General features: G+C 46.8%; 1 protein-coding gene across 1 annotated transcript; it reads left to right on the forward strand.

The window, feature by feature from the left end:
- The first annotated feature begins 1711 nt into the window (after window positions 1–1711).
- ZDHHC12 (zDHHC palmitoyltransferase 12) lies at window positions 1712–9157 on the forward strand. The gene is made up of 5 exons (XM_081847259.1): window positions 1712–1872; window positions 3548–3684; window positions 4860–4946; window positions 6887–7053; window positions 8033–9157. Exons 1-5 carry the CDS (start codon window positions 1767–1769, stop codon window positions 8343–8345), a joined length of 810 nt encoding a protein of 269 aa, XP_081703385.1. The 5' UTR covers window positions 1712–1766; the 3' UTR covers window positions 8346–9157.
- The last annotated feature ends 7668 nt before the right edge of the window (window positions 9158–16825 follow it).

Consider the following 16825-nt stretch of genomic DNA (forward strand, 5'->3'; position numbering starts at 1 on the left):
TCAGGACAGATCAAAGGAAGAACTTATTCATGCAGCACATAGTTAAACTGTGGGACTCCTTCTCACAGGAGGCAGTGGTGACCAATTTGGATAGATTGAAGAGAGGATTAGACAACTCCATGGAGGAGAGGTACCAGCCATGATGGTTGTGTTCTGCCTCCATGGTTAGAGGCAGCAATGTTCCTGAAGACCAGCCGCTGGAAGCCGCAGGAGAGGCGGATGCCTTTGATCTTGGGTGCTGCTTGCAGGTTTCCCACAGGCATCTGGTTGGCTGTGGCAAGAAGAGGATACTGGGTTAGACTAGCCATTGGCCTGATCCATCAGGTTCTTATGTTCACTGCCTCAACACACAATTACCTATGCAGGATGAATAGATGTGAACGAGATGGGGTCCTTCCTAGTGCTGTTTCACAAAGGCCTTTTCCCTCACTGCATTTTACTTAAGGTATCTGTATACGAAAAAATTAAATGGGAATGTGCAGATCAAGCAGGTGTGCTCATAAGTAAACTGGAATTGCCTCCACCGCTCTCATGGGCGTAGCCAGGATTTTTGTTGGGGGGTCGAGGACATTGTTAGGGGGGACAGAATCTTAGATTTGTATTGATTGGGGGGTCAGCTGCCCCCCTGCTCCCCTTTGGCTATGCCTATGACCACTCTTATCCAGTGTCCATACCACAAAACTGTAGCAAATGGGTTGCGCCAAGCTCACAATAAAAATGATGAACCCATCATGAAAGCAGTTCAGAGCCTGAATGCTGGAAGGTTCAAAGCAGACAACAGAAGATACTTCTTCACTCAGTGCATCAGTGGCTACCATTAAACAAAAACATGTTAAGTTCACCATTGGGTCCCCTCCTCCGTGACTGAAACTCTGAGGAACAAGTCTCCTAACGCAGGAGTGGAGAGTCATTTCTACCCTGAAAGCCAGGTGCCACTCGGGGCACCTTAAAGCCAGAAGAGGGGAGGTGGAGCAGAGCAGACTTCATGGCCATGGAGGAAGTCACTGGCAAAGCATGAAAGGCAGGGAAAAGCAAACTTTCTGAGTTTCTGGTCCATGGTGTCTCCCAGATTCAGAAACTCCTTGCCAAGAGTGCAGAGGAGGGGAGCCTAGGTATGCCTCTGATTGCACGCTGGACACGGTACGAAAAAACACAAAACAAAAAAACCTGAAAGGTGCTCTGGCTCTCCTGGAGATTCAAGACTGCCCCCGTCACCAGGCAAAGATGGAGACTGCAGGCCAACCCTGGAAGTCTGGCAGCCTTAGTGTGGCCTGAAAGAGATGGAGGGCTGGGGAGCAAGCAGGTGTCCCGCAGGGCTGTTTGGATGCACCTCTGTCATATATTAATGATGACGTCTGCATTTGATGAAGGGGCTCCTGTCCATGATATATTATTATTATTTAAATTTCTGCATCGCAGGGGGTTGGACTAGATGATCCCTGGGGTCCCTTGCAACTCTACAGTTCTATGGTTCTAACGATAATCAGAATACTTCATTGCTACTGTTATTTAAATCATTAATCAAAAACGACTGATAAGATGCCACAAAGCTCCTCGGCAGCCCTTCACTGCCTCATCGAAGTCCGCCCCGCCCCTCCCTTCCAGACTTCGGATCCAACTCGCTACATTCCGCCTCTGACGCTAGCCAATCGCCACGCTTCTTCCATGACACACGCCCCGCCCGCTTCTCGCAGTCTCTTTCCGCCTCTTTCCGCAACTTTGTGGCCGGCTTGGTTGCGGAGCTCCGTTGCTCCCGGCAGGCAGCGATGATGGCGTGGAGAGGGGCGCGGGGCAGCGGGGGTTTCATGGTCCGGGCAGTGTACGTGGGGCTCACCTGCGGTGTCCTGCTGGGGCTCTTCCTCTACCCTACAGGTGAGGCAGTCTCTCCCTCTCCTCCCTCTCCCCAAAAGTGGGGCGGTAGGATCAGGACCCCTAGGGTTCAGATCTGCACTCAGGCTACAGAGGAAGCATTCTGGCACCCCAAAAAATCTTGGTTTCTTTTCAAAACCGGGGAAGATAATTAATTTTTTATTTTTTAAATAAAATAAAACCATGGGTAATTGCGGAAGGTTTGTAAGTTCAGTGGTGGAGCATCTCCAGAGCTGGGAATCTCCTTTGCCTGAAACCTGGAGAGCAGCTGCTGTCTGTCAGTGCAGACAATACTAAGCTAGATGGACCAGTGGGTCTGACTCTGTATGAAGGCACCTTTCTGTGTAGCATGCTGAGTGGCCTTAGTCTAGCCCAGGGTGGTCCAACCCTCAAGGACTTTTTTGGCAGCTCTCTGCAAAATTTTATAACCCTCCCCCCCCCCCGAGCTTCCCCACAGTGATAGAGCTGGGCAGGAGCGTCAAATTTTGTCCTGCCTGCCCCCCAGCATGCAACAAGGCAGTGTGGGGCTTGTGGGTTCTGTGTCGAAGCACTTTTGTGGCCCACTTAATATTAAAATTTGGGCCGCCCTACTCTACAGAGTTATTGGGAGCGTAAAGGGGTGGGGGAACCATCTGCCCCTGCCCTACATTCCCAAGAGGAAGGAATAGAGGGGGCTATAAATATAACAAATTTAAAGACGTAAGAACCTAAAAGAGGGTTCAATTTCTTTTTCTCCTTACTTGCCCAGGCTGCAGTTGGTTTTCTTTATTCCGAAATAAATATACACGAGGGGACTTAATGCAGAGAGCTGGAGTTGCAAGATAGTCTGTGGGTTGGGTTGTGACTGAGGGCAGTGGGGTTAAGGGGGGAGCACTTTGCACGTGGTCAGAGGTAATACAGGTTTTCCTCTTCCTCCTCTATTTGTTTACTTTACCAAAAGACGAAAAAGGGGGATATGAAATGCACAGATGGATAGATTTTACAGCAATGATGAAAACATGGGAATGTCCTGTCCCCCCAATATAAGTAATTGCCTGGCACTCAAAGGACAATCAGGGATGCGGGTGGCGCTGTGGTCTAAACCACAGAGCCTAGGACTTGCCGATCAGAAGGTCGGTGGTTCGAATCTCCGCGACGGGGTGAGCTCCCGTTGCTCGGTCCCTGCTCCTGCCAACCTAGTACGTAGTTCGAAAGCACTTCAAAGTGCAAGTAGATAAATAGGTACCGCTCTGGCGGGAAGGTAAACGGCATTTCCGTGCGCTGCTCAGGTTCGCCAGAAGCGGCTTAGTCCTGCTGGCCACATGACCTGGAAGCTATATGCCTGCTCCCTCAGCCAATAAAGCGAGATGAGCACCACAACCCCAGAGTTGTCCATGACTGGATCTAATGGTCAGGGGTTCCTTTATCTTTACAAAGGACAATCATGTTGGAGGTGGGGAGCCCCCATAGCAAGGCTCTGTTTGTCTCTCTTTCTGCAGCTGCTACCTGCCTTACCTTGGATAGTGGAGGCTGATCAGTGGTCCAGGAGGTGCAGGGCTGGCCAACTGGGACACTTCCAATAGGAGTGGATGCCTTGCATCTCTGGTAGCTCTGGGAGCTGGGTTGTTTATGGTCAGAGCTCCCAAAACAGAAACATGTACAGTACATTTTCCCCGTGATAATTTCCCTTATTTTTCAGACCTGCAAAGGCAAGAAGAGCAGGGAGACCTCCTCCAGCCCCTCTTGTTCCTCGCACTGGTTCTCTGCTCCATGTCGCTGTACTTTGTTGTCTCTCTCATGGACCCAGGATACGTTGAGCATGATGAAGAGGAGAAGGTATGTCATGGGAATGGTGTTCTACTGAGTCACTCCATTAGCCCATCTGTCTCAGTACAGTGGTACCTCGGGTTAAGAACTTGATTCGTTCTGGAGGTCTGTTCTTAACCTGAAACTGTTCTTAACCTGAGGTACCACTTTAGCTAATGGGGCCTCCAGCTTCCGCCACGTGATTTCTGTTCTCATCCTGAGGTAAAGTTCTTAACCAGAGGTACTACTTCCAGGTTAGCGGAGTCCGTAACCTGACACGTCTGTAACCTGAAGTGTCTGTAACCCGAGGTACCACTGTACGTACTGACTGGCAGCAGCTCTCTGCAGGGTTTCAGGCAGAGTTCTCCCCCGCCCTAGAGAGCTGTTGGGGATGGAACCTAGAACCTTCTGTGGGCAAAGCTTGAGGTCTACAATGGAGCTACAACCCTGTGCCCTAAGAATGAAGTAAGATTCTAGCCCTCATTGTCCAGAATAAAGAGTGGAATTAAATAGGAATGCAGGAAGCTGCCATAAACAGAGTCACCTAGCTCATCATTGTGTACACTGATTGGTAGCAGTGGCTCCAGTGGCGTAGTGTGGGTTGTCAGCACCCGGGGCAAGGCAAGTAATTTGCACCCCCTAACCCATGGATTTGCGCCCCGTAACCCGTGGATTTGCGCCCCTAACCCTAACCCCCAGATGTTGCGGCCGGTGCGGCCGGCCCCCCCTGCACCCCCCACGCTACGCCACTGAGTGGCTCTCCAGGGTTTTGGGCAGGGGGGTGCTCTCCCAACCCTAGCAAGAAATGCCATTGGATACATTTAAAGCACATGTCTTCTCTTCAAGACTCCTGGTTACAGTCATTTGTTAAAGGTGCTAGGAATCATAACTTTCTGTGGGGTAAACCAGAATCCTTTGGGGGAAGCCATGGGCTTTAAATATGGAGTGTGTGTCACATTAAATGCTTTAGACCAGCCTTTCTCAACCTGTGGGTCCCCAGATGTTGTTGAACTACAACTCCCATCACCCCTAACTAGCAAGGCCAAAGCTCAGGGATGTTGGGAATTGTGGTCCAACAATATCTGGGGACCCACAGGTTGAGAACCGCTGCTTTAGACACTCCTCCATTCCAATCCCTAAATGCTTATTTTCTTTTTTCCCTTTTCCTTCATCTGGACTCTTTTTTATTTTTTTGTTTCTGGTAGGAACCTGTAAGTGATGAGAAGGAAGCAATGAACTCCCAGGAAGCTCTAAACCTCCGGCTCCGGCGCTGTGGCTACTGCTTGCTGAAGGTAGATATTCCTTGAAAAATAGTCTTTTTCAAATCTAAAAGCCAATCATACAAACTCTTCCATTGTGGCCTGGCTGGTTTGTTTTGAAATTAAAAAATTTCCTTCTGCCATTTCTGAATTAAACAGAGAGGGCTGATTCTCTCCCTGTTTCCTGGCTTCCTCTGTAGAATTTTATTCCATAATAAAAGATCCTTTCTCACAGTCGGGCGTGTTATTTTTACCCTTATCAGTACTTTGTCAAGGACACTCCACTCAGCTCGATAGAAAAAAAACAGTACTTCCAGCCTACTCCCTCCCGCTCTCCCACATTTCTCACAGTTAGATTTTTGCAATTATATATTCAGATCTTTACAACCATCAACATCAAAATAAAGAAGTTTTAATGTCCAGAGCAATAGATTAATATTGTTACTTTTATTTTGAGTTCTATTTAGTCCAATATTAACAATAAATAATCCTCTTCTTTTAATCTTAATTTTTGAGCAGCTGGTGCCTTTTAGTGAAATAATGCGCAATTATAATTCCCTTGGGTTAGATGTCTTCAACAGTTAAATAAATGGGTGTATCCCTGTTCTAGTCAGTCCCAGATCTCTCTTTTAAGGTTGCCCCCAGCTGCTGCTGAAAGGAACCTCTGAAGACCTCCCACCATTAATCATTGCACATTGCATCCATCTCAGTCTGCTAAGGCCTTATTTGGAGGAAATTTCCTTATCCTATGCCAGACCCTCAGCCCAGCTAAGCTCAGTACTATTGACACACCACCAGCAGCACTTCAAGGTTTCAAGCCAAGTGGTCTTTCCCAAGCCCCTACCTGGAGATGATGATTTATTTAAATTAGATATATCAGGGTAGTTCACAACATAGAAATGCAATATAAAAACACAAAATACATGATAAAAACATGAACAACCCCCCCCCCCGCACAAACCAATACCCCCTCAACACATTCAAAACAGATATTAGATGTTAATCAGCCAAAGGCCTGGTTAAAGAGAAACATATTCACCTGGTGTCCAAGAATATGTAATGAAGGCACCAGACGAGCTTCCCTGGGGAGAGCATTCTGCAAGCAAGGAACTTCCACTGAAAAAGACCTGTTCCTGTGTTGCCATCCTCTGGACCTCTCGTGGAGGAGGCACACAAAGAAGGGCCTCAGAGGATGATCTCAGGGTCTGGGTATGGAGAGAGGTGGTCCTTGACATATTGTGGCCCTGAGACATTTAAGTCAAAACCAGCACATTGAATTGGGCTGGGAAACTAATTAGCAGCCAGTGCAGTTGATCCATGATTGGTGTAATATGCTCACACCACCTTGCTGGTGAGCAAACTTCTGCACCAGCTGAAGTTTGTGAACCATCTTCAGAGGCAGCCCTATGTATAATGCTGGGGATTGAACCTGGGACCTTCTGCATGCTCTGCCGCTGAGCTGTGTCTCTTTCCCTAAATATGAACCAATATCCCAGTCCCAATGGTTCTGAAATAAAGGGTGGCTTACATAGGGATATAGAGAGCTGCCTTCTCTTGAAGACTGACCATAGCTCAGTCTTGTGTTCACTGTCCATGGTTCTCCACAGTTTCAGGCAGGGGACTTCCTTAGCTTTACCTAGAGATGCCATTGGGGATTGAACCAATGGGGATCTTCTACATGCAAAGCATATGGTCCAGCACTGAGCCATGACCCCGCTCCCCTAAATATATAGTAAGATCCTAGCCCTCATTGTTCAGATGAATGGGGTGCATTAAAAAGGGACCTAGGAAGCAATGCCTTATACAGAGTTAGACCCTTGACCCATCTAGCTCAGTATTGTCAACACTAGCCAGCAGCAGCTGCCTCCTGGGTTTCAGGTGGAGTGGGTGTGGGGTGTCTCTTTCCCAGACCCACCTGGAGATGAAAATGTAAGGAAGCACAAAAACACATCCTGTTCTTTTCTATCTCACAGCAGCCAATGAGGGCCAGGCACTGCCAGGCGTGCCGGCACTGCGTCCGGCGCTATGACCACCATTGCCCCTGGATTTACAACTGTGTTGGGGAGAGGAATCACCCATTCTTCGTTGCCTATTTGGCTGTTCAGCTTGTGGTTCTCTTGTGGGCGCTGCCAGTGGCCTGGTAAGAAAGCTTATGGCGGGAGACCCCCAGACATTAATTTTTTTTATTGGTGTGGGTATGTGTGTGTGTGTGTGTGTAACAACCATAGAACCATAGAATCATAGAACTGTAAAGTTGGAAAGGATCCTGAGGGTCATCTAGTCCACCCCCCTGCAGTGCAGGAATCTCAACTAAAGCGTCTCTGTCAGATGGCCATCCAACCTATGCATAAAACGCTCCAATGAGGGAGAGCCCACCATCTCCGGAGGGAGTCCTTTCCACTGTCAAACAGCTCTTACCATCAGAAAGCTCTTCCTGATGTTTAGTCATAATTTCCTTTCTCGTCACCAGGGATGAAAGAATAGTCATTCATTCATCCATCCATCCATCCATTCATGGGAACCTCACACAACGTTAACTGACCCAGGGCACACCCCTTTCCTCAAGACACACCCCCTTGCTGCCCTGCTCCACCCGCTCATAGGACTGAGAATTCTCCCTTGATTGTCTTGAATGTCAGAGGTGTATTGGGATCAGTTGGAATAGAAATAACATTTTTGGGAGAATATTCATTTTTATCGCCAAGATTCTCCCCATTAATGATAATTGCATTCTGCCCCGTATATCTAAGTCCTTTTAAATTTCCTTCCAAGTCCTCACATAATTATCTTTATAGATGTTATGATTGGTTACCAATAGTCACACTCCTAAGTACTTCTCTTTCCCCCTCAATTTTCCAGCTGGTAATTTCCCCTAATTTCTTTTTGGCTTGATTATCCATGTTCTTAACTAACATTTTGGTTCTGTCTTTATTTATTTGAAACCCGCCAATTTTCCAAAATCAGTTATCTCCTTTAATAACTCTGAGGCACTTTCTAAAGGTTGCTCCAAAGTTAAGACAATATCACCCACAAAAGCTTTGGTTTTATAATTTTGTGAATCTTGCAATAACTCTGATGTTGTTCTTTTTTTTTTTCCTCCACTACTAAAAAAAAAAAAGGTCTGGGCTTGATTTTGAGCATCCCTCATGGGCGTGGTTTCAGTATAACCTGCTCCTCCTTCTCTCCTTCCTCGTGGTTGCCATTTTCACTGTGGTGATGACTCTGCTCCTGGGCTGCCACCTCTACCTTGCCTCCCACAACACCACCACCTGGGAGTTCATGTCCCGTCACCGCATCTCCTACCTGAGAGATTGTGAAGTGGAAAACCCCTTCGACCGAGGAATCTTCCTCAACCTCTGGCAGTTCTTCTGCGCCTGCCGCCTCATCGCCTGGGAAACCCTGTACGCCGAAGTGGGAGGCCACACCGTGTGATCGTGGGCTAGGTGCTGTCACTCAGGACTAAGAGAGAGAGAAAAAGCTGTTAGCTGGGTGGAAGCAGATGTTTGTGTATTCTCCCAGCAGCTATGGAACTGAGGGGGAGAGGCTCACTTCTGCCAGTAGCTTTCCTACATATTTCAGCAAAATATGTAAAAAAAATGGCCTTTCCCCAAAAGCCAAGATGGAGTGAGCTGTTCTGAGGTGTGTCCTTTGAGAAAGTGAACCCCACAGACCCTGCTTTCAGACCTTGCTGCTCAAACTGCTTTTTGGGGAGAGAGATGGGCAGGGGAGCTAGGAAGCCTGGTCCATTTGGGAGAGTGGGCTGCTGCCCAACCAGCCTCAGTCTGCCCCCCACGTGCCTTCCTTAAACCCCAGCAAGGAGTGGCCCTGCCTGTCCTTGGCTTTGGTTGTACTTATCATGGCTTCCCTGCCTTCTGACCCAATGGGCCCCAGCCACCATGGATGGACCAAGAGGAGGAGGCCATATCTTGAAGACCTACTTGGAGTTTTGTTTGGGGTGGGGCAGGGTGTGCCTTCTGTCAAGGCTGGGCTCACTCTTTTTTAAAACAAAGAGCTATGTTCCCAGTATTCCTCCAGCATTTCATGGCGTGCCTTCAAGAAGTAGGTCTCAGGGACTAAAGCTTTGTTTAATAATTCTTGAGGTCCTCTTGGGAGCCTCTCCTCAGGAGAGGAGTTTAAACCTGTTTCTGCTTCTTCAATAGGAGGGACAATTTTTACACGCTCCATTTCTACATTCTGTTTTTGTAATCCAATAAAATTTAACATTATTAAAAGCTTAAACCTTGGTTCTTGCTTCTGGTCTCCCCACCTCCAATGCAACTTTCCCCAAAAAACTGTCTTCCTCAGTTTCTAGACAGGTTGTTTTTTAAAAGAACAAGCCTAAATTTATCTCTCACCTGAAGATTAATTTGAGAGTTCTTAAACTGTGGCTTTCTATTTTATGTTGGCCCCTTTGGGGCCTGAATCTAGTGCATGTCATGGTGGGTTGAATTTTTCCCAACTTTTCTCAAGGAAAAAAGAAAGCTGCCTAATTATTGAGTCTAGATCATTTGTCCCCCGCTCAGTATTGTCTACACTGACTGGCAGCAGCTCTCCAGGGTTTCAGGCAGGGGACATTCCCAGTCCTACTGGAAGATGCTCTGCCATGGAACATAGAATCATATAACTGTAGCATTGAAAGGGACCTCGAGGGTCATCTAATCCAACCCTCTGCAATGCAGGAATCTCAACATACATGACATATGACCAGCCAACCTCTGCTTTTAAAAAAAGAAAAAATATTCCAGTCCTCATGGTCATGAATAAAGAACAGATTTAAATTCCAGAAAGAAGCTCCATACTCTGTGTTAGGTTGTGGGTTGACATAGCAGACGACACAGCGATTTCTCCAAAGCAGCTCTTTATTTTGTAAGCTGGAATAGAACTGACTAGCAAACAGCTCAGCTGGCCTGCTTTTATAGGCAGCCGGCTGTCAACATTGTAGCAACAACAACCCAGAGTTTCCCGCCTAAAATAACTGATGTGGACCTGAGTGAAAACTATCTACAGTATCCCCCTGCTGGCCCAGGGTGAAACTTCACTACATAACACTCTGGTTCCACATTCAAAAGTTAAATCATCATCACAACATTCCTTAAAAGGAACAAAACTATTCTGACCCGGTGAGAATGAATCTGAGCTCTAGCAGGTGCCTGGAGACAAAGTTAAATCTTTGAACCTCTGCCCCTCTGAGGTAAGAGGGTGGAGATGATCCAGAGGAGTTAGGACCTTGACAAAGTGGCCAAAATCAATAGCCCCACCCAAAGCTACTCTGGTAGCCAAAACTACTCTTACTCAGGGTAGACCCAGGGAAGTCAATGGAGAGGATTAAGGCCCCAATTGCACTACAGTGGTACCTTGGGTTACAAACGCCTTGGGTTACAGACTCCACTAACCCGGAGGTAGTACCTCGGGTACTTTACTTCAGGATGAGAACAGAAGTCGCGCGGCAGTGGTACCTCAGGTTAAGAACAGACCTCCGGAACGAATTAAGTTTGTAACCAGAGGTACCACTGTATACATTTCAGGCATCATACCACTTTAAACAGTTGTGCCTACCCCAAACGCATCCTGGGAGTTTCTGCAGTTTGTTCTTGGAGCTGAGAATAGTTAGGAGACCCCTATTCCCTACGCAGGGCTACCATTCCCTGGGAAGAGGGATTGATTGTTAATCCATGTGGGAAATTACAGCTCTGAACACCGCTCGCAAACTACAGTTCCCAGTATGCTTTGGGGGATGCTTTGTTTCTCCTATCTTGGTTTCAGTCATATCAACACTCACCAGCTGGGTTTGCTATTAGCAAGAGTAAAGAATAAGAACTGCCAACATAGCCATCATTTTAGCATTTATGTGGCCTATTTAATGTGTTCAGTGTGGGCCATAATTATATATTTTGGTTACGTCCACTCCACACAGACTTAAACACATGAACCTTTGCCAATCTGGTGCATTCCAGGCGCTTCGCACAACACCTCTAGTTGTCAGCCCCCGCCAACATGGGGGGAAATAAATACTGGATTTCCCAGGAAAGCTAAAACTAAATCCAGCAGTACTGTTTCAGCAGTCCTGGGCCAGTGACTCATTCACCCTCAGACTAACCTATCTCAGAGTCCTAGAACCATACAGGCTGAGTAGAGCCTACAGAAAGGCGTTTTTTCCATAGACAAGCAGTGTTGTATAGTGGTTTGGGCAATAGCTGTATGTTCTGGAGAATTCCCAAAATCCTTTGCTCTGCTTTAGCTCCTACAAATGCCCTGTATGGATATGAAATACAGTGGTACCTCGGGATGCTAATAGGATCCATTCCGGAGCCCCGTTCGCATCCTGAACGGAACGTAAGACGCGATGGCACGTCTGCACGTGCGCGGGTCACGTTTCACCGCTTCCGTGCATGCGTGTGACGTCATTTTGAGTGTCTGCGCATGTGCTAGCGGTGAAACCCGGAAGTAACGTGCTCTGTTACTTCGGGGTTGCCGCAGAGCGCAACCCAAAAGCGTTCAACCTGAAGCACATTCAACTCAAGGTATGACTGTATGTCTAAACCACCTTCATTCACATTCAGAGACACAGTGTGGTGTAACAGTTCTAGTGTCAGATTATGACTGCGAAAGATCAAGGTTCAACTCCCCATTCAGTCACGAAGCTCACTGGGTGACCTTGGGGGCCAGTCACTGCCTCTCAGCCTGACCTACCTCACAGGATTGTTGTAGGGGGTTAAACGAGGTCTAAGGCCTGGGAGGGGACGTGGGTGGCACTGTGGGTTAAACCACAGAGCCTAGGACTTGCTGATCGGAAGGTCGGTGGTTCGAATCCCCGCGACGGGGTGAGCTTCCGTTGCTCGGTCCCTGCTCCTGCCAACCTAGCAGTTCGAAAGCATGTCAAAGTGCTAGTAGATAAATAGGTACCACTCTGGCTGGAAGGTAAACAGCATTTCCATGTGCTGCTCTGGTTCGCCAGAAGCGGCTTAGTCCTGCTGGCCACATGACCCGGAAGCTGTACGCCGGCTCCCTCGGCGAGTAAAGTGAGATGAGCGCCGCAACCCCAGAGTCGGCCACGACTGGACCTAATGGTCAGGGGTCCCTTTACCTTTACCTTTTAGGGCCTGGGAGACCAGCGTTCCAATTTCCCACTCAGCCATGAAGCTTACCGGGTGTGATCTTGGGCCAGTCACTGCTTCTCAGTCTAAACTGCCTCACAGGGCTGTTGTGAAGATAGAAGGTGTGAGGAGAAGGCACAGGCATCAGTGTTGGGTAGGCATGGGCACCAGGAAGGAGCTGCCTGTGGAGTTAGCCACTTTGAAATATGCACTTCTTACAATTCACGCTGCTGAGCGTATGTGAGGATAAAACATCAGGAGACACAAGAACCTTTCACTAAACAGGGAAAAACACATGCAGGGAAACCCCCCTCACCCCTAACATCCACTGGACATATCCAGAACATCGCAGTTGGCAGCAGTGTCTGGGCGGAAATTGTTTGGATGTCCGGGGAAATCCGAGCTCAACAACTTTTCTGTCTGGATTTTCACTGTTTGAAATATGGCAACACTAATTTCTCCCTAGAACCATGAGGGCTAGGAACCAGTTCTTCTTTTAAAAAAGGAAAAGGAAAAAGCAAAAGTCAGCCTTCCCAAATGTCATACATAGCTAATCTTGAAATACCAAAACAATGAAGGGCTTATACCTTGACCCATTGTCAGGCCTTCCCTTCAGCAGTTAAGGAAGGCTGTTATAGGAAGATACCATCTGAGGAGAGGGAATACCCATGGGACTCTGGGCAGAAGGAAATAACGGAGCGCGCCCTTTTTCATTGCCAGTATTACATAGACCAGGCATCCCCAACCTGCAGCTCTCCAGATGTTTTGGCCTACAACTCCCATGATCCCTAGCTAACAGGACAAGTGGTCAGGGATATTGGGAACTGTAGTCCAAAACATCTGGAAGGCCGAAGGTTGGGGATGTCTGACATAGACATTCGAGCTAGGTTTATCCAGCCCATCCTATATATGCTTCCTTGGGCGTTCAGAACACTACATCTCCCTATCACTACAGGATGAAAGCCCAGAAGTCACATATCTAGTCACCAAATTTTGTGCTACCATGATAGATATTTGTCGAAGGATGGTCTATGCTACAAATCAGTCCTAAATAGAAGGCCCATATTGCTAGATCCACACTTCTGAAGCCCCACCCCATACAGCTGTTATTTTTTAACTGATCTCCTTTAAAATTTCCTTATCGGTTTTTATTCATCCATTTCCTATGCTTAATCAAGTATATTTTAATCTACGTTTGGTTCTTGTTCCCAATTAATTTAATAATTATCCGCTTAGAGATACTGTTATGCTATTTATTTAGATGTTTTGCTTATGCTGGTCTGTGACCGTAATAAAGTAAATTCATTCAGGAAAAGCCAGCATCAGAATGGCAGTCACAGCCAGAGAGATTCCTAGTTCTGGGTTGTCTCCCCAGTCTTCATCCTGCTCAGAGCAGACACACTGAAATTAATAAACACGATAAGCTTAGGTTCATTCATCTCAATGAGTTCTACTGTGAGTAGAACCTAGCTGGCTACTACCCTGTAATATTTACTATGCATAGTCTGTCTGATATCCTCCCCCCCATTATGATGCTGTTAGGCACAGAATGTCCAGAGTAAGGAATTAACTCTTAACCCGAGGTACTATTTCTGGGTTAGCGGAGTCTGTAACCTGAAGCGTCTGTAACCCAAGGTACCACTGTATTGTAAAAAGTATGCTTGCCAGTTAGGGAAGGGCCTGTGCATCAGTCCTATACCTCTTAGCTACTCCTAGCTGTGCATCCAATGAACAGTAGCCAAAACAGAGGCCCCCTGACCCTGACCTTGGTTTATAATCTCTCATATTGAGCTCTGCCTGTGCATAACCTCCTGCTCTTTCCGCTTCAATCCTCTTTTGCTCCTAGGAGACCCTGGAGCAGTAAAGGTGGGGCAGGAAGAAGAGGTGTGGAAGTCCTTGACTCTTCACCAACTCTTCACCTGTGTTTCCTCCTGCACCTGTTCTTCACTCTCTTGGCACCGCCCCCCCCCCCCAAAGTATGAAAGGGCCAGTAAAATGTTTTAAACATTTTTTTCCAAAGTGGGTTCTGGCACTCCCTGGGAAGTGGGATTCCCTGTTAGGGGTTGCTGCAGGTGTGCATAACTGTCAGACTTCAAAGCACTGATATCACTGGGTCAAGTTCATCCATTATGCTAAATTAATTACATTGGCTCCCAGTGCATTTCCGAGCAAAATTCAAAGTGTTGGTGCTGACCTTTAAACCCTAAACAGCCTTGACCCAGTATACCTGAAGGAGCGTCTCCACCCCTATCGTTCTGCCCGGATACTGAGGTCCAGCGCTGAGGGCCTTCTGGTGGTTCCCTCACTGCGAGAAGCCAAGTTACAGGAAACCAGGCAGAGGGCCTTCTCGATAGTGGTGCCCGCCCTGTGGAATGCCCTCCCATCAGATGTCAAGGAAATAAACAAATATCTAACTTTTAGAAGACATCTGAAGGCAGCCCTTCTTAGGAAAGTTTTTAATGTTTGATATTTTATTGTGTTTTTAATCTTTTAATATTCTGTGTCTGAGGTGGCCCATCCAAATGGGCAAGGTATAAGTTGTTGTTGTTTAGTCGTTTAGTCATGTCTGACTCTTCGTGACCCCATGGACCAGAGCACGCCAGGCACTCCTGTCTTCCACTGCCTCCCGCAGTTTGGTCAAACTCATGTTGGTAGCTTCAAGAACACTGTCCAACCATCTCGTCCTCTGTCGTCCCCTTCTCCTTGTGCCCTCCATCTTTCCCAAAATCAGGGTGTTTTCCAGGGAGTCTTCTCTTCTCATGATGTGGCCAAAGTATTGGAGCCTCAGCTTCAGGATCTGCCCTTCCAGAGAGCACTCAGGGCTGATTTCCTTCAGAAAAGATAGGTTTGATCTTCTTGCAGTCCATGGGATTCTCAAGAGTCTCCTCCAGCACCATAATTCAAAAGCATCAATTCTTCGGCGATCAGCCTTCTTTATGGTCCAGCTCTCACTTCCATACATCACTACTGGGAAAACCATAGCTTTAACTATACGGGCCTTTGTTGGCAAGGTGATGTCTCCTTTTTAAGATGCTGTCTACGTTTCATTGCTTTTCTCCCAAGAAGCAGGAGTCTTTTAATTTCGTGGCTGCTGTCACCATCTGCAGTGATCATGGAGCCCAAGAAAGTAAAATCTCTCACTACCTCCATTTCTTCCCCTTTTATTTGCTAGGCGGTGATGGGACCAGTGGCCATGATCTTCATTTTTTAGATGTTGAGTTTCAAACCATATTTTGTGCTCCCCTCTTTTACGCTCCTTTAAAGGTTCTTTAGTTCCTCCTCACTTTCTGCCATCAAGGTTGTGTCATCTGCATATCTGAGGTTCTTGATATTTCTTCCGGCAATCTTAATTCTGGCTTGGGATTCATCCAGCCCAGCCTTTCGCATGATGAATTTTGCATATAAGTTAAATAAGCAGGGAAACAATATACAGCCTTGTCGTACTCCTTTCCCAATTTTGATCCAATCAGTTGTTCCATATCCAGTTCTAACTGTAGCTTCTTGTCCCACATAGAGATTTCTCAGGAGACAGATGAGGTGATCAGGCACTCCCATTTCTTTAAGAACCTGCCAGTTTGTTGTGGTCAACAGTCAAAGGCTTTTGCATAGTCAATGAAGCAGAAGTAGATGTCTTTCTGGAACTCTCTAGCTTTCTCCATAATCCAGCGCATATTTGCAATTTGGTCTCTGGTTCCTCTGCCCCTTTGAAATCCAGCTTGCACTTCTGGGAGTTCTCAGTCCACATACTGCCTAAGCCTGCCTTGTAGAATTTTAAGCATAACCTTCATGGATCGCTGCCTTGCCGTGGCGAAGGGGCTTGAATAACTCAGAGAAGCTATGAGCTATGCTGTGCAGGGCCACCCAAGATGGACAGGTCATAGTGGAGAGTTTTGACCAAACGTGATCCACATGGAGCAGGAACCAGCAAGCCACTCCAGTATCCCTGCCAAGAACATGGACAAAGACAACAGGCATAGAAAAGTTATGATGCTGGAAGATGAGCCCCTCAGGTTGGAAGGCGTCCAACATGCTACTGAGGAAGAGTGCAGGACAAGTACAAGTAGATTCAGAGCTGATGAAGCGGCTGGGCCAAAGCCAAAAGGTTGCTCAGTTGTGGATATGCCTGGAAGCGAAAGGAAAGTCCAATGCTGTAAAGAAAAATATTGCATAGGAACCTGGAATGTAAGAACCATGAACCTTGGTAAGTTGGATATGATCAAAAATGAGATGGCAAGAATAAATATTGATATCTTGGGCATCAGTGAACTAAAATGGACGGGAATGGGCAAATTCAGTTCGGATGACCATCCTATCTACTACTGTGGGCAAGAATCCCGTAAAAGAAATGGAGTGGCCCTCATAGTCAACAAAAGAGTGGTGACAGCTATACTGGGATGCAATCTCAAAAATGATAGAATGATTTCGATACAAATCCAAGGCAGACCTTTTTACATCACAGTAATCCAAGTTTATGCACCAACTACTGGTGCTGAAGAAACTGAAATTGACCAATTCTAAAAAGACTTACAACACCTTCTAGAAATGACACCAAAGAAGAATGTTCTTCTCATTATAGGGGATTGGAATGCTAAAGTAGGGAGTCAAGAGATAAAAGGAACAATGGGCAAGTTTGGCCTTGGAATTCAAAACAAGGCAAAGCAAAGGCTAATAGGCTTCTGCCAAGAGAACAAGCTGGTCATAACAAACACTCTTTTCCAACAACACAAGAGACGACTCTACACATGGGGTATAATATACAAAAAGTTTTAACTGGATTCTGATAAATGTGCAATTAACTGTTACTTGTTTGAAGTTTAT

The sequence above is a fragment of the Podarcis erhardii genome (genome assembly GCF_964252035.2).
Source record: "Podarcis erhardii genome assembly, chromosome: Z".
Classification (NCBI taxonomy): Eukaryota; Metazoa; Chordata; class Lepidosauria; order Squamata; family Lacertidae; genus Podarcis; species Podarcis erhardii.

Bases quoted from the DNA above. Each gene is read 5' to 3' on its own strand.
- ZDHHC12 (XM_081847259.1), top strand. From the start codon at position 1,767: ATGATGGCGTGGAGAGGGGCGCGGGGCAGCGGGGGTTTCATGGTCCGG. The intron at 1,873-3,547 runs GTGAGGCAGTCT...CTTATTTTTCAG, and splicing joins GCTCTTCCTCTACCCTACAG to ACCTGCAAAGGCAAGAAGAG. The intron at 4,947-6,886 runs GTAGATATTCCT...TCTATCTCACAG, and splicing joins GTGGCTACTGCTTGCTGAAG to CAGCCAATGAGGGCCAGGCA.